At 43.1% G+C, this 27,346-nt stretch overlaps 1 protein-coding gene across 4 annotated transcripts in view; it reads left to right on the top strand.

Annotated features, from left to right (window-relative positions):
• Window positions 1-27,346, top strand: part of PDE5A (phosphodiesterase 5A) — a 313,971-nt gene that overhangs the window by 241,483 nt on the left and 45,142 nt on the right. For 2 of the 4 annotated variants that reach the window (XM_030191794.1, XM_030191790.1), the window contains exons 8-14: window positions 527-638; window positions 1,091-1,175; window positions 11,013-11,188; window positions 13,592-13,651; window positions 21,502-21,648; window positions 23,308-23,433; window positions 25,490-25,584. In XM_030191794.1, the coding sequence (XP_030047654.1) occupies window positions 527-638; window positions 1,091-1,175; window positions 11,013-11,188; window positions 13,592-13,651; window positions 21,502-21,648; window positions 23,308-23,433; window positions 25,490-25,584 (801 nt within the window). The remainder of the gene's footprint in view (window positions 1-526; window positions 639-1,090; window positions 1,176-11,012; window positions 11,189-13,591; window positions 13,652-21,501; window positions 21,649-23,307; window positions 23,434-25,489; window positions 25,585-27,346) is intronic. The other 2 variants (XM_030191791.1, XM_030191793.1) reach the window with 2 other exon arrangements.

The raw sequence follows: 27,346 nt of genomic DNA, 5'->3' as shown, positions 1-27,346 counted from the left end.
GATAAGGTTGCTCATTTTTTTCACATCAAGTGCTAATGCATTCCACAGCTTCGTTCCCGTGTAGGAAAAACTGGATGCATGTGTTAATTTATATTTTAGTCCTTTGCAGCTGGGGAAGTAAAGATTTAGGAATGTGCGTGAAGACCTTTTAGTGTTCCTGGGTGGTAAGTCAATAAAGTCTGACATGTAGACCGGGGCATCTCCATAAATAATTTTATGAATCAGGGTGCAAACCTTGAACGTAATACGTTCCCTAAGTGGGAGCCAATGAAGTTTTTCTCTTAGGGGTGTGGCGTTTTCATATTTTGTTTTACCAAATATGAGTCTGGCTGCAGTATTTTGGGCTGTTTGAAGTTTTTTGATGATGTGAGGCAAACCCCTGTGTGGGGTGTGTTGATGGAGAAATTTCTGTGTGGTAGTATCCGGAATGCCTACCCATAAAACAGCGAGATCAGCACTGTAGCACCGGGTCAGGCTATGCGGGCATTGGTTCAACAGCCACCTTTATTTTCTCTCTTGCCTCCAGCAGGGACTATGATATGAACGCGTTGAACTACATGTATGCCCAGTATGTGACCAGCACCATGGAGCCCCTGAATATTCCTGATGTCTGCAAGGACAAACGCTTCCCCTGGACGGTGAGTATTTTTATTTGTTGCGTTTGTATCCCACATTTTCCCACCTATTTGCAGGCTCAATTTGAATGTGGGCCCTGAAGGACTTTAATTTGCTTGGCATTTGTTCTGGAGGCTGAGAGGAAGGGACCTCGGGTTTGCCCCCTTCCCTCTCCTCCCCACTAGCATGGGCCTTTCTGCCCTCACCTTCTTGTTTCTGGTTAATTATTTGTAAACCACTTTAAAGCCTATGCTCGGGCCCTATGCGATATAATAAATAAATGGAGCTCAGGATGAGAGACTCTTGTGGTCCATGAAGCGGCAGAGACCTTGAGGCCTGCAGCCACAGGACATTAAACATGGGAACAGGTCCAGGACAGGTGGAGGAGAGAGATAAAAAGCAGCATGTGTAGAAAGCTAATAACCAGAAAATGTTCCTCACTATATGCTCGTTAAAGTCTCCTTTTTATTACTAGAATGAAAATGCAGAGAATAAACGACCAAACGTGCGAAGTTTGCTCTGCACACCCATTAAAAATGGAAAGAAGAATAAAGTCATAGGTAAGCCTTCACCTACCATGTGCTAGGGGCACTCGCGAGGGACCAGTCTGTCAGTGCACGTATGGTGGGGACATTTTGCCTCAGGATGGGGGAGGAGCCAGTCATTGCACATGTGATGGGGATGGAGAGATGGGGGAGGGACTGGTCTGTAAGTGAACATGTGACGGGGGCCTTCACTTTTTTAAAACTATACATCATCCAGTGTAAAAAATGTGACCAAGGATGCTATATTGGAGAAACAAGCCAGATGCTAAAAACAAGATGTAACTTACATAGACATCACATGAAAAACGCCATTGCCAGCCAGGATGCCTCGACTGTGGGGCAACACTTTACAAAAACAGAACACTGTACTAGTGATTTCATAGTACGAATCCTGAAAGGTAACTTTAAAACAATACAGGAACGTAAGATCTTTGACGTCAGAATGATTCAATATTTTGACACCCACCAGACAGGACTTAACAGAGATCTGGGCTTTCTAGCCCATTATAAGCCATAACATTGTAAATTGTACTGCTTTGTTTGTCACTCTCCTGTCTCCATGCATATCCCCCTGTGTCACCCATCCACCTCCATCCCCACCCTGTTAGATTGTCACTGAAATGCTTTGATGTCTCACTTATATATACTGTCATCTACCAAGATTTGCTTATTTCCAATCTGACAAAGAAGGGCAACCTTCGAAAGCTAATCAAGAAATGTACTAAGTTATGTCCAATAAAAAAGGTATCATCTTATTTTCTTTTTCATGTTTTATTTTGTTTTATTTCTATTGATTACCTTTAAAAGTGGACTAACACGGCTACCATACCTCTCTGTTTAAAACTTAAAGCAGCTCTAATAAGTTTATTCTTAAGAGCATAAGAGTAGCTATACTGGGTCAGACCAATGGTCCATCTAGTCCAGTATCCTGTTTCCAACAGAGGCCAAGCCAGGTCACAAGTACCCGGCAGAAACCCAAATAGTAGAAGCATTCAATGCTGCCAATCCTAGGGCAACCAGTGGCTTGCCCAGGTCTTTCTCAATAGCAGACTAGGGACTTTTCCTCCAGGAACTTGTCTAAACCTTTTTTAAACCCAGAAACACTAAGCGCCTTTACCACATCCTCCGGCAACAAGTTCCAGAGCTTACTTATTCATTGAGTGAAAAAATATTTCCTCCTGTTTGTGTTAAAAGTATTTCCATGTAATTTCATTGAGTGTCCCCTGGTCTTTGTACTCTTTGAAAGAGCGAAAAATTTATTCCCTTTTACCCCTTCTACTCCGCTCAGGATTTTATAGACCTCAATCATATCCCCCCTCAGCCGTCTCTCTTCCAAGCAGAAGAGCCCTAACCTCTTTAGCCTTTCCTCATACGGAAGGAGTTCCATCCCCTTTATCATTTTGGTCGCTCTTCTCTGAACCTTTTCGAATTCTGCTATATCTTTTTTTTTTGAGATACAGCGACCAGAATTGAATGCAATACTCAAGATGAGGTCACATCATGGAATGATATAGAGGCATTATAATATTCTTAGTCTTATTTTGCATCCCTTTCCTAATATTTATTTATTGCATTTGTATCGCACCTTATCCCACCTCTTTGCAGGCTCAAAGTGGCTTACAATACATCATGAGTAGTGAAGGAATGTTAATAGATAAACATTTGGTATTGCAGGATCTTGGTTAGCATGATGATAGTAAAACAAACATAATAAACGAAATCATAGTGTACAAGCAGATATTATGAAACAAGTTCTGAATATAGATATGCGAGTTGAGAGTATTCACAGTTGTTGATCTTTGTGGTACGCTTTATTAATGAGATGTGTCTTCAATAGTATGCGGAAGTTCGTTCTTTCGTATGTCGATTTCAAAGTGCGTGGTAGTGCGTTCCATAACTGTGTGCTCAGGTAAGTAAAGTTTGATGCATGCATTATTTTGTATTTCATTCCTTTGCAGCTAGGGAAGTGCAGATCAAGGAATGTGCGGGATGATCTTTTGGCATTCCTAGGTGGTAGGTCTATCAGGTCTGACATGTAAGCTGATGCATCTCCATGGATAATTTTATGAACTAGTGAGCATATTTTAAACGTGATGCGTTCCTTGAGTGGGAGCCAGTGTAGTTTTTCTCGTAGGGGCTTGGCGCTTTCAAATTTTGGTTTGCCAAATATGAGTCTGGCTGCAGTGTTCTGGGCTGTCTGGAGTTTCTTGATTATTTGTTCTTTGCAACCGGCATATAGTGCGTTGCAATAGTCTAGATGACTGAGCACCATTGATTGTACCAGGTTGCGGAAAACACTCCTTGGGAAGAAAGGTCTTATTCTTTTTGATTTCCACATAGAGTGGAACATCTTCTTGGTTATGTTTTTCGATTGGTTCTCTAGTGTTAGGTGTCGATCAATAGTGACTCCAAGTATTTTTAGGGTTTCTGAGATAGTAAGGTTTAGAGTTGGTGTGTTAATGGCAGTGAATTCTTTCTTGTTGTGTTGTGAGGTGAGTATTAAGCACTGGGTTTTATCTGCATTGAGTTTTAGCCGAAATGCGTCCGCCCAAGAATGCATGATTTTGAGACTTTGGACAACATACTATCCTCTTCCTTTTTTGGTCGTCGCTGCACACTGGGCAGAAGATTTCAGCGTATTGTCCACAATGACACCTAAATCCTTTTTTTTTTAGTGCTTGACTCCTAAGGTGGACCCTAGCATTAGAAAACTGATTCAGATTATTCTTCCCAATGTGCATCACTTTTCATCTGCCCACATTAAATTTCATCTGCCATTTGGATGCCAAGTCTTTCAATTTCCTGAGATCTTCCTGCAATTTTTCACAATCCGCATGTGTCTTGACAACTTTGAACAGTTTTGTATCATCTGCAAATTTAATCGTTTCACTTCTTCCGATTTCCAGATCATTTATAAATATGTTAAATAGCACTGGTCCCAGTACAGATCCCTGTGGCACTCCACTGTTCACCCTCCTCCGTTGAGAGAAATGACCATTAACCCTACCTTCTGTTTTCTGTTCAGTAACCAGTTCCTAATCAGCAAAAGGACATTGCCTTCTATCCCATGACTTTTTATCTATCGATAGATTCCTGTGGAAGATAGCGAAACAGGGCACTTCATTGAGTCAAACGATAGCCTGATGCTCCACAGTGTTGCTGCTGGCTGTACCGAAGATGTGTTGTTGCTGACATTTCTAATATGAATAATTTATTTGCACATGAATTTGAGCACTTTTTGAGCATTTGATACACAGTAGTGTGCAGTCCTCAACTGTAATGGAACAGAGAATCCCAATGATGTGGTTAAGGCATGACAGTCACAATGCTGTAGTGGATATGACCCTTGTGAGTCTTGTAATTGCTGGTGCATACAGTCTTTAATACTGAGAGTCTCTCCATATTTATTTATTAACCCAATTTCTACTTTCAGATTTATTGTAGGACTGTCTCTCCAGTGTTTCACTGGTGAATGTTTTGCAGAGTTTCATTGATATGAGTATGTTAGTGCAGTGCACTTTGATCCTGGGGAACTGAGTTTGATTCCTACTGCAGCTCCTTGTGACTCTGGGGAAGTCACTTAACCCTCCATTGCCCCTGGTACAAAAATAAGTACCTGAATATATGTAAACTGCTTTGAATGTAGTTGCAAAAACCTCAGAAAGGCAGTATATCAAGTCCCAATTCCTCCTCTTCAAGTTGTTTGTGATTGTGGGATTTCTTGGTGCAGTAGGCCATACATAAGACTCGGGTGGGGTATAGAAGTTAGTCAAGAACTGTTATTGTCAACACCTGACAATTATATATGCCCATGGCTAATCCAAATTCTTTTGGGTTGTTTTTATCGTTCTTCGTAATTGAATTGCTGTTGTAGTACGTATTTGCATTTGTAGCATCAGCTGCTTCTGTATTAACAAGTGTCTCGGTCTCCTTCTCCTTGCTTGCAACAGATGCATCACTGTTGTTCAATTTCAGGCATGCTGTAGTTTGAGATCTTAGTGAAAAACTCAAATATTTGGGTATTTATTTATTTATTTGTTACATTTATATCCCACATTTTCCCATCTATTTGCAGGCTCAATGTGGCTTACAAAGTACCGTAAAGGCGTTTGCCATTTCGGTTGATAACAAATACAAGATTGTGTTGTGGTCAAATGAGGTAGAAGTGAATCAGACGTCAGGGGTCAAGGGAAGAGGATAGTATGTTGTCCAGTACGATCATTGATTATGTTGTGTAGCTGGGTGTGGAGATTTATGTTAGATTAGTGGGATAAGCTTTTTTGAAGAGGTGGGTTATTAATGATTTCCTGAAGTTTAGGTGGTCATGTATTGTTTTCACTGCATACAGGAGACCATTCCATAGTTGTGCGCTTATGTAGGAGAAACTAGATGGCATAAGTTGTTTTGTATTTTAGCCTTTTGCAGTTTGGGTAATGTAAGTTTAGGTATGATCGGGTTGATCCGCGTTTGTTTCTAGTTGGTAGATCTATGAGGTCTGTCATGTATCCTGGGACTACGCCATAGATGATTTTGTGGACCAATGTGCAGATTTTGAAGATAATCCGTTCTTTGATTGGGAGCCAATGCAACTTTTCTCTGAGGGGTTTAGCGCTTTTGAATCGTGTTTTACCATACATCAGTCTGGCTGCTGTGTTTTGGGCAAAGTTTTTTTGTGAGTTGTTCTTTACATCCCATATAGATTCCATTGCAGTAATCTGCATGGCTTAGGACCATTGATTGTATTAGTTTACGGAAGGTGTCCCTAGGGAAGAAAGGTTTTATTCGTTTAAGTTTCCACATTGCGTAGAACATTTTCTTTATTACAGTTTTTACTTGGCTCTCGAGAGTGAGGTTGCGGTCGATTGTGACTCCGAGTATTTTTAGGCTGTCTGAGATAGGGAGTGCGTGTCCTGGGGTGTTTGTTGTTGCAGGTTTGTAGTTGTTATGTTGGGATGAGAGGATAAAGCACTGTGTTTTTTCGATGTTCAGTTTCAGTTGGAATGAGTTTGCCCATGAGTCCATGATGTTCAGGCCCTCACTGATTTCATTAGTTATTTCAGTCAAGGCATGTCTGAAGGGAATGTAGATTGTAACATCATCTGCATAGATGAATGGTATCTTTATAACGTTTCATTGCAATGAGATGCCGTGGTCAGAATTGTACAAAAATGTTCAATATAATAACTAGGCAGCACAAGTTTTGTTAGCGATTAAACGTTCTAATAGTAATACTCTGTGGTAGTGATAGTGAGTGACTTGACATAAGAGGAAGAAACTGAAGAATGGCCTTCCAAAGAAATCCAAGGAGAAACACCAGAGGTGAAACCAAAGATCAAATGTTTGTTGAAGCACCAAACTACAAATAGACTTGACATGGAGCCGTCATTTGGCGTGAACGGCCTGCTTCTTAAGGAGTCATAAAATCTACAAACGCGAAAAATATATATCAGTACATAAGCATAAATAGTTTAACATTTAAAAGAAAACAATGAGAATATCAAAATAAGTAACATAATCATGGTAACACACAGCTGAGATGTTAAAATAATATAAATACCATATAAAAAACAGATGATAGATACAATACGAATAGTAATCAGTTCCTTTTAGATAATCAAGAGACTGTATCGATACAAACATCTGAACTCTTTGATATGTGTTCAACTAAACGTCCTTAATATATTTATTTATTTATTTATTTATTTGTTACATTTGTATCCCACATTTTCCCACCTATTTGTAGGCTCAATGTGGCTTATATAGTGCCGGAGAGCTGTTTGCAGACTCTGGAGTAAACAAATACAAGGTGATGTTGTGGTAGGATTAAGGTTCATGTGTAGGACCACATAAAGGAGTCGTACGACGGGAAGTTGTGTGATGACCTCTGTGTCGCAGAGATCAGGCATTTACGTTGGGTTGGTAGGGTGAGCCTTTTTAAACAGGTGGGTCTTAAGTGTCTTTCTGAAGTGAGAGTGGTTGTATGTGGTTTTCACGTCTTTTGGTGGTGCGTTCCACAGTTGTGTGCTTATGCAGGAAAAACTGGACGCGTAAGTTGATTTGTATTTGAGTCCTTTGTAGCTTGGGTAGTGTAGATTTAGGTATGTACATGTTGATTCGGATGTATTTCTAGTTGGTAGATCGATCAAGTCTGTCATGGAACCCGGTGCTTCACCGTAGATAGTTTTGTGAACCATAGTGCAGATTTTGAAGGTAATGGGTTCTTTAATTGGGAGCCAGTGTAGTTTTTCGCGGAGGGGTTTTGCGCTTTCAAATCGTATTTTTCCAAAGATGAGTCTTGCTGCCGTGTTTTGAGCGGTCTGAAGTTTCTTTAAGATTTGTTCTTTGCATCCCGCATAAATTTCATTGCAGTAGTCTGCATGGCTAAGAACCATTGATTGTATCAGGTTACGAAATGTTTCCCTCGGGAAGAATTGTTTCACTCGTTTGAGTTTCCACGTTGAGTAGAACATTTTCTTTGTTGTGGATTTTACTTGGCTCTCTAGTATTATGTTGCGGTCCAATGTAACGCCAAGGATTTTCAGGCTGTCTGAGACAGGGAGGGTGTGGTCTGGGGTGTTGATAGTTGTGAGATTGTGCATGGTGTGTTGGGATGAAAGGATAAGGTATATATAATTCTCCCACTCAGTTGTACTGGCAGTTTTGAACTGAAGAGCACTTGTGAATAAAAGCTAAGTCATGTTTATTTAAAGATAGTCACTATTTATGAGTTACCAAATGGATGAACACTTTAAGGGTGGAGGTAGAGAATCTGAGATTTTTTCCTCCCAGAATTGATCATACTCCTGAGTGGGAGAGTTATCGATTAAGAACTTTTAGTTGAACACACAACAAAGAGTTCGGATTTTTGTATAGATACAATACTAATGCCAATGTCATTGGTATAATGATATAAACATTTACTTAGCTGTCTCTTCTGCTTCTATGAGTTCAACTACTAAAACTATTGATTAAAAATAGTTATAGGATCTGATACTCCAGCTACATAGAAAAACAATATAGTTATAGATTCAGTCAGCAGAGCGAGAGGCCAAAACTTTTCAAACGAACTATAAGTAGGAACTCGTTCTTTGGCCCAATTCCCTACACGTGTCTCTCTGTGTAGCTGGATTATCCGATTCTAGGAGAATTTTGCATCAGCAGTGTTAGCCTTTATAAAATAAATATTTTGGGGGGGTGATTTCACATAGGCACCCCATTGTTAAATTACACTATATCAAGACAATTTTACAACTGGATGCCTTCATCTAGTTGCTCCAAGGATATGCGGTATGAGTCTCTTCTACAAGGGCACCTGGGTGCCCAGATTCCATTATAGGGCGACCAAAATGATAGTGGGGATGGGACGATTTCCCTATGAAGAAAGACTAAGGAGGCTAGGGCTTTTCAGCTTGGAGAAGAGATGGCTGAGGGGAGACATGATAGAGGTATATAAAATAATGAGTGGAGTGGAACAGGTGGATGTGAAGCGTCTGTTCACGCTTTCCAAAAATACTAGGACTAGGGGGCATGCGATGAAACTACAGTGTAGTAAATTTAAAACAAATCGGAGAAAATGTTTCTTCACCCAATGCATAATTAAACTCTGGAATTCATTGCCGGAGAACGTGGTGAAGGCGGTTAGCTTGGTAGAGTTTAAAAAGGGGTTAGACGGTTTCCTAAAGGACAAGTCCATAAACCACTACTAAATGGACTTGGGAAAAATCCACAATTCCAGGAATAACATGTTTAGAATGTTTGTATGTTTGGGAAGCTTGCCAGGTGCCCTTGGCCTGGATTGGCCGCTGTCGTGGACAGGATGCTGGGCTCGATGGACCCTTGGTCTTTCCCAGTGTGTCATTACTTATGTACTATACATAACAAAGAATAATACATAAGAAAGTAACGACACCAGGTGATGTCGTTACACAACCTCAACCCTTACATATATGCAGATGATGTAACGATATTTATCCCTTTAAAACAAGACATTAATGAAATCTCCAATGAAATCAACCAAAGTCTACACATCATGAATACCTGGGTAGATGCATTCCGATTGAAACTGAACGCAGAAAAAACTCAATGCCTCATACTTACCTCCCAATACAACACGAAGAAATTTACCGCTATTACCACACCTAAACTAAATCTGCCAATCTCAGAAACTCTAAAACTCGTTGGAGTCACTATCGACCGCCACCTAACACTCGAAACTCACGCGAACAACACAACCAAAAAGATGTTCTACTCCATGTGGAAACTGAAAAGAATAAAACCACTCTTTCCAAGATCTGTCTTCCGCAGCCTAGTGCAATCACTTGTACTCAGTCATCTGGACTACTGCAACTCACTATACGCAGGCTGCAAAGAACAAATACTGAGGAAACTTCAAACAGCCCAGAATACAGCAGCCAGACTCATCTTCGGAAAACCAAAATACGAAAGTGCAAAACCCTTACGTGAGAAACTGCACTGGCTCCCACTCAAGGAACGTATCACCTTTAAAGTATGTACCTTGGTCCACAAGATCATTCATGGTGAAGCCCCTGCATACATGTCTGACTTAATAGACCTGCCACCCAGAAATGCCAAAAGATCATCCCGAAGTTTCCTCAATCTCCACTTCCCTAAGTGCAAAGGCATAAAATACAAAGCACTGCATGCCTCAACCTTCTCTTACACAAGCACGAAATTCTGGAATACACTACCACGCAACCTGAAAATGATTTATGAATTAACCCACTTCCGCAAACTATTGAAAACTCACCTCTTCGAGAAAAGCTATGGCAAGAATCAAAACATATGAAGTCCTTACGCACTAACAGAGATAGGGCAATACACTCTCTTCTGATCTCTCTTCCCCTTAATCTCACCACACTTAAAACCCTACCCACAAATGGAACTGTTATACCCTACCAAATTAAAGGCACGGCTATGGCTGCACCAATGGCACCTGACGTACCTAATATTTATGTTAGTGAATTTGAAAAGCAAATGCTGTCTGACAATCCATTTCCACAACATGTCATTTATTTATTTATTTATTGCATTTGTATTCCACATTTTCCCACCTATTTGCGGGTTCAGTGTGGCTTACAATACATTGTGAGTCATGGAATTACATTGGTTACAGTATGGTTATGGGTTATATTGAGAAGAGTTATGGGAAGACAGTCGAAGTCATACATGTTTTGGGAAAACAAGTCAAAGTCAAACATAGTTTGGGAATGGAACAGTAGAATATAACAATGGGGAAGTGATCGGCGATAGAACAATGGCGAGAGAATTCTATCGCCGATCACTTCCCCATTGTTATATTCTACTGTTCCATTCCCAAACTATGTTTGACTTTGACTTGTTTTCCCAAAACATGTATGACTTCGACTGTCTTCCCATAACTCTTCTCAATATAACCCATAACCATATTGTAACCAATGTAATTCCATGACTCACAATGTATTGTAAGCCACACTGAACCCGCAAATAGGTGGGAAAATGTGGGATACAAATGCAATAAATAAATAAATAAATAAATAAATGACATGTTGTGGAAATGGATTGTCAGACAGCATTTGCTTTTCAAATTCACTAACATAAATATTAGGTACGTCAGGTGCCATTGGTGCAGCCATAGCCGTGCCTTTAATTTGTTTGAAAACACGTCCATTGAATGAAAAATAATTCTTGGTGAGTGCGATTCTGGCTGTTTCAATGATAAATTCTCTAGAACTTGAAAGTGAATGAAACCCTCGTTACCTGTAGTAATTCTAACTTTTCAGACTATCTCTGTGTATAGCCCTGTCTTTCATGGATGGGTGTAATGGCAGGAGTGTGTGTGTGTCCATGTTGCAGGAGTTTGCCAACTTGAGAACAAGACTGAGGAGAAGTCTGGCAAGATCAAGGCCTTCAATAGGAATGATGAGCAGTTTCTGGAGGCCTTTGCCATCTTTTGTGGTTTAGGAATCCAGAACACACAGATGTATGAGGTGGTGGAGAGAGCCATGGCCAAGCAGATGGTGACACTGGAGGTGAGTCTCGTCTCTATGCAGAAGAAACGTGAGTCTGAACCCAACCGGCTAGTCTGACCCTGACATGCTGCTTCAGTTAAACAGCACAGAAACATTCGAAAATGCATGTTGTACCTGAATAACATATCACACAGGCGCACCCTAAAAAGTAGACCCTGGATGAACTCACTCTTTGCCATTTAAGATCTGTGACATGAATTTGTATGTATTGGTGGAAATAGATGCTAAAGTATGACAAAGGTTTTTGCACTTACTGGGGCTTCCCAACTTCTTCCCATCCAGGTTCCACATAGAATGGTTCTTTACCACAGCTGCAGATGGTTTTGATGCACCCTCCTTCCTCATATTTAGGAGACACTTCAATCTTAGTTGCCAATTTCTGGACTATTTTTCAAGCTTCGCTAGATCCCTGGGACAGTCAATAGAGATGGCAAATAGAAGAGAGCCCTGTGAGGTGGTACTTAAATACCTTAGAGGAGGGAAGAGAGACTGTTCCTCAAAACGCATCACAAACAGCTTATCTGTAGCACATGATGACATCCCCTGAGGAAGCTAAGGGTGAAACAGGTCCCCATTAGGATCTTCTGTGCAAGTTGCTTCCCTTTGTTTTCCCACATTAAGAAGTCATATATAGTCATTACAACTGTGGATGAAATAATTCATCTTAAAGACTGAGATTTAAAATTGTAGAATGTATTTAAGGACTGTGGAATCTCAACAGACTGATAGATTTTATTAGAAAATTTCAAAAATTAAAGGAATAAAGAAGAATTAAAGAGCTAAAAGAGAGCGGAGGATTGTTAGGCCAATGACTGGAAATGAACAGCTGGGTGATGATAAGGCTGGATAAGGGATGTGTTCCAGAATCAGACTTATACGGTCTGTGCCAGAGCCGGTGGTGGGAGGCGGGGCTGGTGGTTGGGAGGTGGGGATAGTGCGGGGCAGACTTATACGGTCTGTGCCAGAGCCGGTGGTGGGGGGCGGGGCTGGTGGTTGGGAGGCGGGGATAGTGCTGGGCAGACTTATACGGTCTGTGCCAGAGCCGGTGGTGGGAGGCGGGGATAGTGCTGGGAAGACTTATACGGTCTGTGCCAGAGCCGGTGGTGAGTGGCGGGGCTGGTGGTTGGGAGGCGGGGTTAGTGCTGAGCAGACTTATACGGTCTGTGCCAGAGCCGGTGGTGGGAGGCGGGGCTGGTGGTTGGGAGGCGGGGATAATGCTGGGCAGACTTATACGGTCTGTGCCAGAGCCGGTGGTGGGAGGAAGGGCAGGTGGTTGGGAGGCGGGGATAGTGCTGGGCAGACTTATACGGTCTGTGCCAGAGCCGGTGGTGGGAGGCGGGGCTGGTGGTTGGGAGGCGGGGATAGTGCTGGGCAGACTTATACGGTCTGTGCCAGAGCCGGTGGTGGGAGGCGGGGCTGGTGGTTGGGAGGCGGGTATAGTGCTGGGCAGACTTATACGGTCTGTGCCAGAGCCGGTGGTGGGAGGCGGGGCTGGTGGTTGGGAGGCGGGGATAGTGCTGGGCAGACTTATACGGTCTGTGCCAGAGCCGGTGGTGGGAGGCAGGCCTGGTGGTTGGGAGGCGGGGATAGTGCTGGGAAGACTTATATGGTCTGTGCCCTGAAAATGACAGTTACAAATCAAGGTAAGATATACACAAAAAGTAGCACATATGAGTTTGTCTTGTTGGGCAGACTGGATGGACCGTGCAGGTCTTTTACTGCCATCATCTACTATGTTACTATGTAGAAACATTTGCATCTTCAGCAATTACTGAGGCCTTTTCCTCCAAGAAAACATGAGCAGTTAAGTAAAGGTAACCATCCAAAATTAAATAAATGGTTGCAAAATGTAGAATTGATGGCAAAAATCTGATTTACTCCTTATTTGAAATTTTCAGCACAAATGGACCAGGCTGGGCCCTGGTTTTCAAAGTTACATTTCAACAGGGTTCCAAGATGAATTCGGCCTACCTGAGTGGAGCTTCTGTACTTCACATGTATATGGTGGAGGCATATGCTGGAAGACACCTCTTCTCCCCTCTGGCCTCCTTGATTTGGCTGTGCCCAGAGCTCTTATCCTTCCTGGGTCACACCCTTTGCTGAGTTCCTCTCCCGGTCTAGAGTGTGGGGTTTTTTTTTAAGGTGGCTCAGCAATTGTGAGGGAGTGCTGTTAAGGTGGAGCGGTAACTTCCTATAGTCTCCCTCATAGTCAGTACAGAGGCAGAGTTTGGATGGATGGTGCTGGTTGGTGATGGGGTCAGAATGGGCAACAGGAAGGGCAGCAGCTGTTTAGGTGTGAGAATTTTAGGTCTTTATTTGCTGTCATGTATGATCTGGCTATGTAGCTTTAATCCTAGAACACAGTTGGTTCCTTTTGAATTATCTGGCCTTCTTTTCCCTTAGGTGCTCTCATACCATGCCTCTGCAAATGAAGACGACATGAGGGAGCTGCAGGTAACAGCGGTAAAAGACATTTTCTTCATCTTTTAAAGTCGGTTCTAGGAGGCATGTGCTGTAGGGACAGAAGTTCCATCACTCACCATAGCAATGTCTGCCATAGAGCTGTGTGTTCTGTCACTCACATACCATAGAGATTCCTCCTAAAGGGACTAGGTTTACTTCTGTCACTAACATGCCCATAGCTGCCAAGGGGTCCCGATTTTTGAGAGGGAGATTTTAGTATATGCCCCCAGCCCTGCCTCACGCTGCCTTGGCTGTGCCCACTCTACCTCATGGTTCCACCCTCCGGCACACCTCAACCCCATGGCCATTACAAAAAATATTTTATTTATAGGTAAGAGGGAGTGTTTCAGTTCACTGTATTACACCCCCTATCCAGTATCTATTCCCTCCATGGACATAATCGTGAGGGGGCCTCGGCCCCCCTCCCACTTTCAGCTTATACCCACTTCAAAATTGTGGCACTAGTTGAATCACTGGCGGAACTGCTCAAGCCCCACTAATTAAAGAGGGTCCACTGCATGAGCCCCCTACTGTGCTGTTTGATCAGTGCAGCAGTTGGCAGCGTGCTTCAGCTACCGATGCCGGCCTTCCCGCACATGCTCAGTTCAGGCACTTCAAAATGGAAAATAAGATAATACCTTTTTCAATTAGCTTTCAGAGGACGAAACCTCCTGCCTCAGGTCAGGACAATTTATTGCTGTTTATGGTATCCTCTCCTGACCTGAGGAAGGAAGTGTTGGTCTCTGAAGACTAATCAAAAATGTATTAAAATTAGTCCAATATAAAGGTATCACCTTACTTTCTATTTTGTGTTTTATTTGCATTTATTAACCTATTTTAACACAGCTACAACATTACTTTATCCTAAATTAAAAATAAAATTATTTTCTATACCTTTATTGTCTGGCCATTTACTTCTTCTAATTGTGTTGGTCCCAGTCTCTTGATTCTGCTTTCCTTCATCTTTTCTTAACTGTCTTGCCATGGTTTCCTGTCCATTTGTCATTTTTCTCTCTCCTTTTTCTTTGTTTTCTTCAATTTATTTTTCTGCCTCTCTGTCCAGGTTTAATTCATTCTTACTATCCAGCTCTAGCTGCCTTACATTGGCTTCCTATCCGGTCTAGGATTATGTTTAAGCTGGTGTGTTTTCATTTTTAAAATATTTGAGGGTTGGAGATCACGTGATGCTGTGCGTGGAACAGACTGAGTCCTGTGTTGTTCTGGAAATCTCCCACTTCCTTTGGTATCTTACTTTGATTTAAAGCCATTTCAACGCAACAATTTGGCCACTATTTATGGACAATTTTATGGTCCAATCTGGAGCACTGATGTTTGCTAGATCAGTATAAAAAGATGAAAAAATACTCGAAGAGGTGAAGACAAGATAGCAGTGGGAACTGTACCTCATGAGTTTTCAGAAGCTCAAACTGGGCAAATTACATCAGCAATGGCAAAAGTACTGGAGCCCCGCTTTGATAAACTTTCTAACCAAATACAACAATTTGAATCGCTACTCACAGACATAGGAGCCAACTTTTCAAAATGATTGGGGGTGCTGAATTTTTTTTTTTTTTACACGTTTCTGGCCCATTCTCGATCTTTGGAAGATGAACCAGTGTTTGATTGGCAGCCAGTGTAGTATTTTGCGCAGTGGAGTAGTCCTTTCATATTTTGACTTCTTGAATATCAGTTTTGCTCTGGCGTGTTGTGTACAGTTTGCAACGATTTTAGTGTATTTTCCTTACACCCTACATATGTTGCATTACAGTAGTCTAGTTGTGATAGTATCATCGATTGTACCAATATCCAGAATGATTGTCTAGGAAAATAGTCTCTGATCCTCCTCAGTTTCCATGTTTATCAAAAATAATTCTCAATTTTTTTTTGTTACATTTGTACCCCACGCTCAATGGGGCTTACATGGGGCAATGGAGGGTTAAGTGACTTGCCCAGAGTCACAAGGAGCTGCCTGTGCCTGAAGGGGGAATCAAACTCAGTTCCTCAGGACCAAAGTCCACCACCATAACCACTAGGCCACTAGTTCTGTTTTGATTTGGTATGCTTGATGATTGATTGTGAAATTTTGGTGAGGATTGTACGGGCTGGCTAGAACCAGGAATTTGGTTTTGTCTCTGTTTAAATTGCTTATTTACTCTTTCCAAAAATACTAGGACTAGGGGGCACACAATGAAGCTACAAAGTAGTAAATTTGAAACGAATCGGAGAAAATATTTCTTCGCTCAACATGTAATTAAACTCTGGAATTTGTTGCCAGAGAATGTAGTAAAAGAAGTCCATAGACCAAGTAGTAAATTTGAAACGAATCGGAGAAAATATTTCTTCGCTCAACATGTAATTTAACTCTGGAATTCGTTGCCAGAGAATGAACTTGGGGAAAATCCAATGCTCATTCTAGGATAAGCAGCATAAAATGTATTGTACTGTCTTGGGATCTTGCCAGACTTGTGACCTGGATTGGCCACTGTTGGAAACAGGATGCTGGGCTTGATGGACTTCAGTCTGTCCCAGTATGGCAATACTTATGTACTAATTTGAGTTTGAAAGTTGTTTCCCAGTTTTTCATAAGGTACAGACATTTTTTAACTTTATCCAGTATTTCTGTGATGCTGTTGTTAAAAGTATGTAAATGGTGACATCATCTGCATGTATGAATAGGTTGAAGCCCAATAATTCCATTTCTTAATTTCCGAGTGGTGCCATCATTACATTGAACAGTATTGGTGATATTGGAGAACCCTGTGATACCCCACACTTGGAGGTCCAAGAGGCTGACATCTGGTTAGACATCTTTACAATGTAGGATATAGACCTTAGGAAACTATTGAATCATGCTGCCACTACACCTCTGATTCCCATGTTATCGAGCAGGGCTATTAGTGTAGTGTGGTCTATGAGGTCGAACGCACTCGACATATTGAATTGTAGTAATACTTTATTTTGTCCTTGTCATATTAAGCTTCTGAACTTCATTATCAGGATGGTTATGACCATTTCTGTGCTGTGTTGTTGTCTGAAACATGATTAGGAGTTATGAAGGATTGAAAATTGTGTCAAGTATTTCATTAGTTGCTGTGCTACCAGATCCTCCATCGTTTTAGTCAGTAGTGGTATTGAAGCTACTGGTCTGTAGTTTGTGATATCGCTGATCTTACCAATTGTATTTTTGGGGATTGGGGTGAGTACAATGTAGTGCTTTTTTTGTGCCGGTACAGAGTACTGGCACCTTTTTTGTGAGGTCCGGCTCACCTGCCCGCTCCCTTCCATTCGTGCACCCGTGCTCCCTTCCGTTCGTGCACCCGTGCTCCCCTGCCCTCCCTCAGCTCCCCGACTTTCCCTTGAAATCTTTAATTTACCCGAAATCGTGGCGAACCAGCAGTAAAACCAGCTGGCAGGCAGGCAGGCTTGCCTCCTTATCGCTTCCCTTCCCTCTCAGCGCATCCCGCCTTCCTCTGATGTAATTTCCTTTCCATGAGAGTGGGACGCGCTGATAGGGAAGGGAAGCGATGAGGAGGAAAGCCTGCCTGCCTGTCAGCTGTTTTTGCTGCCAGTTTTCCGCGACTTTGGGTAAATTAAAGATTTCAAGGAAAGTCAGGGAACTGAGGGAGGGCGGGGGGGGGGCTGGGGTTTGAACGAATCACTGGACATGGAGAGGATGAAGGGCAGGGGAGAGAGGAGAATTGCTGGACATGGAGGGGAGGGCAGGGGAGAGAGAATTGCTGGACATGGATAGGAGGGGAGGGCAGAGGAGAGAGGAGACATGGAGGGGAGGGCAGGGAAGAGAGAATTGCTGGACATGGATGGGAGGGGAGGTCAGGGGAGTGAGGAGAATCACTGGACATAGATGGGAGGGGAGGGCAGGGGAGAGGAGACATGCTGGACATGGATGGAGGGGAGGAAAGACAGGAAGGAGATGCACATGGATGGGAGGGGAGGGCAGGGGAGAGAATAGAAATGCTGGAAATGGATGGAGAGGAGAGCAGGAGATAGAGGAGAGTTAGTGGACATGGATGGATGGTGGAGTTGTCAGGGAGAGAGGAGAAATGCTGGACTTCGATTGAGGAGTTGGCAGGGAGAGAGGAGAAATGCTGGACTTCGATGGAGGAGAGGAGAGAGAGAATTATTACTTTATATGGATACAGGGGTGGGAAGAGAGAGGAGAAATGCTGGACATGGAGGGGAGGAAAGAAAAAAGAAGAAGATGCAAATGGATGGAGATGAGGGAAAGGGAAGAAGGTAGGAGAAAAACTGCACATGGATGGAGGAAATAGGCAAAAGCTGGATCCACGTTATACCTCCTCCAGTCAATCGCACGGAGGAGGACCCAGCTTTTACTTATGGATGCAGGGCAAGAAATGAAGAAGAAAGGAGGAAAGTAAAGAAATAAATGGAAAGGAAGCCCTGGAAACGGAGTTAAGAGAACAGATAGGGAGGAGCAGAATCAGAGACTGGGACCAATATGGATAGAAAAACAAAGTCACCAGACAACAAAGATAGAAAAAAATCATTTTATTTTCATTTTAGTGTTTGGAATGTGTCCAATTTGAGAATTTACATCTGTTGTCTTAGTTTGCACTGGGTATACTGGAGCTCTAATATCTTACAGAAATTATTTATAATGAAAAAAAAGTCACATTTTGTACTAGTAATGTGTCTGTACATATCTATTTCATTTAAAATAACATCACTCTATATTTGTTTCTTCACCTGAGGAGGTTTACGCCCCACGGCGCTATGTAAGCCACATTGAGCCTGGAAATAGGTGGGAAAATGTGGGATGTGCATATTTTGTCAGTAATGTCTTTACTGTGATTTTGTCTGCTGTGGTGTGAATGTCGATGGTTTTGCATTGTTGCGTGGGATAAACATAAAGGAATCCTGTTCAGAAGGAATGGATCCTAAGGGTGGCAGAGCTGGTGGCGGGAGGCGGGGATAGTGCTGGGCAGACTTATACAGTCTGTGCCAGAGCTGGTGGTGGGAGGCAGGGATAGTGCTGGGCAGACTTATACGGTCTGTGCCCTGAAAAGGACAGGTACAAATCAAAGTAGGGTATACACAAAAAGTAGCACATGTGAGTTTATCTTGTTAGGCAGACTGGATGGACCGTGCAGGTCTTTTTCTGCTGTCATCTACTATGTTACTATGTTACTGTGTAAGTCTATGATGGATGCTTGTGGTTTTGCATAGTTTGATCTTGATTTTGCTATTTTGTGTTCAAAATATTGTGTAAGCTGATCTGCAGTTGGTGATGTTTCAGTTGATGCCAGTACATCTAGGGTTTCCTGTAAATAGTTCATGAGTTTGAATATTTTTTTCATATTAATCTGTTCTGAGTTTGCATATGTGTCGTAATATTCTGCTTTAGCTTTCTTTCTTTATGTTGTGTGTATGTTTTTATAGCTTTTCTCCATATGGATTTCTTTGTGTCTGTATTGTTTTTGGCTCATATTCTTTCACGTTTCCTACACAGTTTTTTCATGTGTACATAAGTATTGCCATACTGGGACAGACCAAAAGTCCATCGAGCCCAGCATCCTGTTTCCAACAGTGGCCAATGCAGGTCACAAATACCTGGCAAGATCTCAAAAAAAGTACAAAACATTTTATGCTGCTTATCCCAGAAATAGTGGATTTTCCCCAAGTCCAATTTAATAATGGTCTATGAATTAGGGCTAGGGTTCTTCAGCTTTGAGAAAAGGCGGCTGAGGGGAGATATGATAGGGGTCTATAAAATAATGAGTGGAGTGGAACGGGTAGATGTGAAGCGTCTGTTCAGGCTTTCCAAACATACTAGGACTACAATGAAGTAAATTTAAAAGGAATCAAAGAAAAATTTCTTCACTCAACGTGTAATTAAACTCTGGAATTCGTTGCCAGAGAATGTAGTAAAGGTGGTTAGTTTAGCAGAGTTTAAAAAAGGTTTGGATGGCTTCCTAAAGGAAAAGTCCATAGACCATTATTAAATGGACTTGGGGAAAATCCACTATTTCTGGGATAAGCAGTATAAAATGTTTTGTTCTTTGTTGGGATCTTGCCAGGTATTTGTGACCTGTACATAAGTACATAAGTAATGCCATACTGGGAAAAGACCAAGGGTCCATCGAGCCCAGCATCCTGTCCACGACAGCGGCCAATCCAGGCCAAGGGCACCTGGCAGGCTTCCCAAACGTACAAACATTCTATACATGTTATTCCTGGAATTTTGGATTTTTCCAAGTCCGTTTAGTAGCGGTTTATGGACTTGTCCTTTAGGAAACCGTCCAACCCCTTTTTAAACTCTGCTAAGCTAACCGCCTTCACCACTTTCTCCGGCAACGAATTCCAGAGTTTAATTACACGTTGGGTGAAGAAAAATTTTCTCCGATTTGTTTTAAATTTACTACACTGTAGTTTCATCGCATGCCCCCTAGTCCTAGTATTTTTGGAAAGCGTGAACAGACGCTTCACATCCACCTGTTCCACTCCACTCATTATTTTATATACCTCTATCATGTCCCCCCTCAGCCGTCTCTTCTCCAAACTGAAAAGCCCTAGCCTCCTTAGTCTATCTTCATAGGGAAGTCGTCCCATCCCCGCTATCATTTTAGTCGCCCTTCGCTGCACCTTTTCCAATTCTACTATATCTTTCTTGAGATGCGGCGACCAGAATTGAACACAATACTCAAGGTGCGGTCGCACCATGGAGCGATACAACGGCATTATAACATCCTCACACCTGTTTTCCATACCTTTCCTAATAATACCCAGCATTCTATTCGCTTTCTTAGCCGCAGCAGCACCTGCATTGGCCACCGTTGGAAACAGGATGCTGGGCTTGATGGACCTTTGGTCTTTCCCAGTATGACAATACTTATGTACTTATGAGTAGAAACGATGAGACGGGATCTCTGAAAGTTAGAAGAATGGTCGAGGGTCTGGTAGTTAAAATTTAATAATTCCCTAATTAGGGGGACACTCTCACTAACACCAGAGTTTACTAGTAATCCACATCCACTATACTCCAGAGGTTTTTAAGTTTGTCAATAACAGATATTCAACTTTATTTAACTACTGTTTAAATACAATACAAGCCTTATAAATTCACATTCATCAAAACCTAAATCACTCCACACACGCTCAACATTCACTACCTCATTCATCGCATAACAATCTTTTCCTGGGGTTACATGTATTACTCACATTTTAGGGCCACACTATAAACCAGTGGAAGGCTGTCGGGGGACACAACACCGTGGCTCCTCATTAGCAGGCAGCTGCCATGTTGGCTGCACGAGGCCAGTCACGCCCTACCTACAGGCAGCCTCTGCCACTCGCCAGGGCGGTAGATTCACCCGTGTTCATGGACTGTGTTCTCGGAGGAATTTCCTGGTTTCCCGTCTGTTCCCCGTGTTCAAAGACTGTGTTCTCGGAGGAATTTCCTGGTTTCTCGTCTGTTCCCAAGTCGGGCGGAAGCCCAGGTCTCTGTTTACCATGATATTATTGAACTCCATATGATCATATACACTTGTTGGCATCTATTGCAGTGAACAGCTTATAAATTGTGGGTAGACAAACTATAGGTCTATAATTTTTGGAGCTTTACTTGGACCTTCCTTTGGAAGGAGAAGTGTTTTTCCTGTTAGTCCGGCTGCCTGATCAATTGATTTTAGCAGTTTGCCAGGTCTTGGTAGAGTGATGTTTACTGTTCGAGCCACCTTTGTTTGTTGCTTTATGGGATAGGCAGTGACACTCACTTAATCATTCAGGCGTTGGGGGATAGTTAGTGATACTCTTTCACATTAGTTCAGGACATTGGGGGATTCATATCATGTTTCCATTGTGCTTGAATGCAGGCTGCTCTGGTGCCATCTGCTCAGTCCTTGAAACTCATGGATTTCTGCTTCAATGACTCGGAGCTCTCAGACCAAGAAACGACACTGGCTACAATCCGCATGTTTACGGACCTTGGTCTCCTCCAGAACTTCCAGATTAAGTACGAGGTATGTGAAAAGAGAGAGCCCTTACTTTGAGAGCTGTTCAGTACGCAGATATTAATTATGCTGCTCTCCCACCCCTCCTGAGAGAGCCACAGACTGCACACAGATTACACTCTCTCACATCACAGGGAAAACCCCTACCCCTGAGAGAGCCTCACTGCACAGATACTACACTGCTGAGGGACACACATCACAGATGGAGCTCCTATAACCTGAGAAAATTCTGCTGCCAGTGGATTTATCCCATCATTATACTTCTCTTCATTATACCCTCTCTCCAGTCTCTGAAGATCCTGTGCCTATGGATTTATCCACCAGTGACTACAACTTATTAGTTCTATGGTTTAAACAACCCTAGACTTTTGCAGTGCTGTACATAAGAACATAAGCATTGCCATACTAGGACTATCAATAGAAATAAAACAAAATAAAACATGGAAAAGAAAATAAGATGATACCTTTTTTATTGGACATAATACATTTCTTGATTAGCTTTCGAAGGTTGCCCTTCTGTCCTAATTAGATTGTAAGCTCTGTGGAGCAGGGACTGTCTCTTCATGTTCAAGTGTACAGCGCTATAGAAATGATAAGTAGTAGTAGTCTTTGGGATTCCGGAATCTTGCTATTATTTGTGTTCCGGAATCTTGCTACTCTTTGGGACTCTGCACAGAAGCTTGCTACTCTTTGGGATTCCGGAATCTTGCTACCCTTTGTCCTTATCCCTTATTTGTCCTGTTTCTCTGTCCTAATTAGAGAGGTGTGGTAGCCGTGTTAGTCCACTCTTAAGGTTATCAATAGAAATCAAACAAAATAAAACATGGAAAAGAAAATAAGATGATACCTTTTTTATTGGACATAATACATTTCTTGATTAGCTTTCGAAGGTTGCCCTTCTTCATCAGATCGGAAATAAGCAAATGTTGGTAGAGGACAGTATATATGAGTGAAACATCAAAGCATTTCAGTGACAGTCTATATGCATGGAGACAGGGGATGAGTGAAAACATCAAAGCATTTCAGTGACAGTCTAACAGGATGGGGGTGGCTAGGTGAGAGACAGGAAGAGTCGGGTGGATGAGGGACAGGAAGATATGCATGGAGATAGGAGGGTAACAATGCAGTACAATTTTATGGTTTATATTGGGCTATCAGGAGGTGATAAGGGTGTGTTCAAAAAAGAAGGGACAGATGTTAAATCCATTGACACATGACCTTCAAGACACAGAAAGATACAATTAATCATCTCAAGGTCCCAGGCCACTGGATTTATCCTCTCTCCTGATACTTTCTTTCCTTAATCCTATCTCTTCTCATTTCTGAAGGTTCTGTGTCAATGAACGTATCCTCTGTCATGGTACCTTCCCTCATGAATCCCATCTCGCCATGTCCCTGAAGGTCCCATGCCAATGAATTTATCCTTTGACTTGTCCTGAACCCCGTCTGCGTCTCATTATCTCTCAAGATCTCACCCTCTGTTGTGGTATCTTTTCTCCTCAATCCTATCTCTCCATGTTTCTGAAGGTCTTATACCAATGGATTTGTCAATTGTCTTGGTGCTATCAGTCCCAGTCTCTCATTAACTTTGATGGTCCCAAGCTGATCTGATGTATCCTTGATTGTGGCACTTTCCCTCCTAAATCCCATCTCTCCATGTCTTTGAAGGTGCTGTGTCGATGGATTCTTAGTGTGAAGAAAAACTATAGGAAGAATGTGGTGTATCACAACTGGAGACATGCGTTCAATACAGCACAGTGCATGTTTGCAGCCCTGAAGACTGGCAACATACAGGTAAGCGCTAAACTGCTTGTGAAAATATTCCAGAGGTGGGCACCGTTTCTAGGAGGCCTCTTTGGGGCACCTAAGGACCGTTTGAAAATTGGGACAAAGACCTTACTTTGTAGGCTCTCTACCTGTTTTCAAAGCAACACTTAGCCACACCGAAGAAGGGAATTTTCAGACAGCTGATTAACATGTGAATCACTTTGAAAATGGCCCTTGCCTTATGTGGTTCTCCAAGATATTGTACAAATACATAGTAACATAGTAGATGACGGCAGAGTAAGACCTGTATGGCCCATCCAGTCTGCCCAACAAGATAAACTCATATGTGCTACTTTATGTGTACACCTGACCTTGATTTGTAGCTCAAAAAAGAGCTCTATAGGATATCCAACAATTGATGATTCATCGATATATATAAAAGGCGAGTGTCGTACTCACTCGCAAATGCGCAGTAGAGACCTTCTCTGCCCCGCCCCCGCGTCAATACGTGATGACGGGGACGGAACAGAAAGGGTCTGTACTGCTTATTTCTGAGGGAGGGACACCGCCGTCTAACGCTCCCCCCACCCGAGTCACCGCCGCCACCCACCTTCTACCCGGTCGGGCCCTCGCTCCACTATTGAAACAGCGAGGGTCCGGGAACACAGCACTGAGCTCTGCTGAGCTGCCGACATCGCCCTTCCTTCTTCTTCTCTGCCTCTGTCCCGCCCTCGACGACGTTACGTCACACGAGGGCGGGACAGGCAGAGAAGAAGGAAGGCCGACGTCGGCAGCTCAGCAGAGCTCAGTGCTGCATTCCCGGACCCTCGCTGTTTCAGTAGCGGAGCGAGGGCCCGGCCGGGTGGAAGGTGGGTGGTGACGGCTCGGGGGGAGGGGCGCGAATTCGGAGGGGGAGGGGCAGCGGCGAACTCGGCGGCGGGGGCGGGCCTTTCAACCCCCCTTCCTATAATAGCCCGTTTTTACGGGCTCAAAGGTTAGTATAGCCATAAATAATATCCCTAAGTGTTTCTGATGTACCAAAGTGATTTTAAATAGGAGCAGGAGCCATACTTTTGAAATAATAGAAGGAGGTTTTTTACCCATGATGATTTAAGGGACCTCCCTAATGTTGGTTTCTTGATTTGTATCTGCCATTTTCAGGGCACAGACCATAGAAGTCTGCCCAGCACTAGCCCCGCCTCCCAACCACTAGCCCCGCCTCCCACCACCAGTGCTACCACCCAATCTCCGCTAAGCTTCTGAGGATCCCTTCCTTCTGAAGAGGATTCCTTTATGTTTATCCCAAATAGCAGGATAGTAACAGCAGGTACCCAGGCAGAGTGACAGCCTTTTGAGAAAAGGTTACTGATGTTTCAAACAGACTTATGGTCAATATTGTTTTCTTGATAAGAGCAGACCTGTCAAGTTTCCTGCACTGAGTGGAAGGCTCCTGTTTTGGAGGGTCCATCTCTCACACAACACGGGGGACTCGGGAGTCTCTGCCTGCATTTAACAGCAAACTGCTTCAAATCTCACAGCTAACTCTTCCTGCTGCAAAATTAACGGGCAGGAAGTCTGAGCTATGTGTTTTGAAGCTGTTCAGGGTCAAAGAGCTGGCTAAGAAGTGTTTATAAAGGGAGGTAGTTGGGGCATGGGCCATGGGCAGAATGGGGCAAAGCATGAGGTGGGTTGAAGGGAGTCAGAATGCTCCCCCTTAGCATTTCTGTGTGTGGTAAGTATATAGAATTCAACCTCCTGCGAACGGTCAGGCTTGTACAGCCGACAATTGAGAGATATCCTTAGCTAAAACAGTGTGGAAGTGAATGAGCCATCAGGCTGGGCGAGTCAGCTGTTCTTTTTCACTGACATATGCTTTGGTACTATGAAATTAATTCAGCGAGAAGGGGGTGTTATGAGCTTCCTGTAGAAGAGGCAGAATATAGGAAGTTTCCGGAAGACCTCCATTCCTAACGCTGAAAGAACATTGCAATGCAGTTTGGGAATTGTAGGTTTTGATAGGAAAAAAAAAACAGATTACAAAAAGTGGTGGGTGAATTTTCTTTCTGTGTGATCCTCTGAACAGAGTAAGTTGAGTGCCCTGGAGATCCTGGCCTTGCTGATAGCAACCCTGAGCCATGATCTGGACCACCGGGGGGTAAACAACTCCTACATTCAAAGGTAAGCATGGCTGGCAGGTGGGAGGTTTGCAAATACAGGCCCAGGGTCTTTTGCTGCAAACGGAGAGCAGCCTTCCTGGAGGAAAGTGTTGTCCTCCTAGACTTTCTCATGTAACCTAAGAGAAGGTCAGAGACTTCTGGAGGAAGCCTGTTGTTCAGTCAGGTTATTGTCCCTGTTCCTTGAAGGATTTAACATACATAGAGGCATATTTTCAAAGCACTTTGGGAGGCTAAGTTCCATAGGTTTCTATGGAACTTTGGGAGGCTAAGTGCTTTGAAAATGAGCCTCAGCGTAACATAGTAGGTGACAGCAGAAAAAGACCTGCACGGTCCACCCAGTCTGCCCAACAAGATAAACTCGCGTGTCATTTTTTGTGTATACCTTACCTTGATTTGTACCTGTCTTTTTCAGGGCACAGACTGTATAAGTCTGCCCAGCACTATCCCCGCCTCCCAACCACCAGCCCCACCTCCGGCTCTGGCACAGACCGTTTAAGTCCGCCCAGCACTATCCCCACCTCACAACCACCAACCCTGCCTCCCACCACTGGCTCTGGCACAGACCGTTTAAGTCCGCCCAGCACTATCCCCACCTCCCAACCACCAGCCCCACCTCCCACCACTGGCTCTGGCACAGACCGTATAAGTCTGCCCAGCACTATCCCCGCCTCCCAACCACCAGCCCCACCTCCCACCACTGGCTCTGGCACAGACCATATAAGTTTGCCCAGCACTATCCCCACCTCCCACCGCCGGCTAAGCTTCTGGGGATCCCTTCCTTCTGAGGAGGATTCCTTTATGTTTATCCCACGCATGTTTGAATTCCGTTACCGTTTTCCTCTCCACCACCTCCCGCGGGAGGGCATTCCAAGCATCCACCACTCTCTCCATGAAAAAATACTTCCTGACATTTTTCTTAAGTCTGCCCCCCTTCAATCTCATTTCATGTCCTCTCGTTCTACCACCTTCCCCTCTCCGGAAAAGGTTTGTTTGCAGATTAATACCTTTCAAATATTTGAACGTCTGTATCATATCACCCCTGTTTCTCCTTTCCTCCAGGGTATACATGTTCAGGTCCACAAGTCTCTCCTCATACGTCTTGTAACGCAAATCCCATACCATTCTTGTAGCTTTTCTTTGCACCCCTTCCATTTTTTTCACATTTTTCATAAGATACGGCCTCCAAAACTGAACAGAATACTCCAGGTGGGGCCTCACCAACATCTTATACAGGGGTATTAAAACTTCTTTTCTTCTGCTGGTCACACCTCTCTCTATACAGCCTAGCAATCTTCTAGCTACGGCCACCGCCAACCTGCTTCGTCCAAATCAGCACCACAGGTTCCAGAAAGCACCAGGACAGGATGTCAAAAACAGAACCAGCCAAGAATCTCTTTCCTGGAACAAGTCACTGGAGGCTTTTTAAAAAACTTTTATTAATTAAATTACAGGAACGCAAGTACCGCTTGCACAAGAAAATAAGTCCGTCAAGGGATAACAATCAAAAACATCTCATAGTACAAAAAGAAATAATACAGAAATCTATCCTAAATGAAATGAACTAAACCAAAAATGCAGTTATAACGACCCCTAGCTGCAACCTAGTATCAAGAAACAAATGAAAGTGCTCAGGAATTATTGTGAAAGGAAAATACACAGAGGTAATCAGAGTAGAAAGTTAAAGCCTAAGGCACACACCCTTTTGAAGGTCAGAACTGGGATTAGCACTTAATCCTCTCATACGGCACTAAACAATAAAGCAG

This window comes from Microcaecilia unicolor, chromosome 2 (assembly GCF_901765095.1).
Source record: "Microcaecilia unicolor chromosome 2, aMicUni1.1, whole genome shotgun sequence".
In the NCBI taxonomy this organism is placed as follows: domain Eukaryota; kingdom Metazoa; phylum Chordata; class Amphibia; order Gymnophiona; family Siphonopidae; genus Microcaecilia; species Microcaecilia unicolor.
Note: the sequence above shows the minus strand (reverse complement) of the source record. Positions and strands in the feature narration are given on the sequence as shown.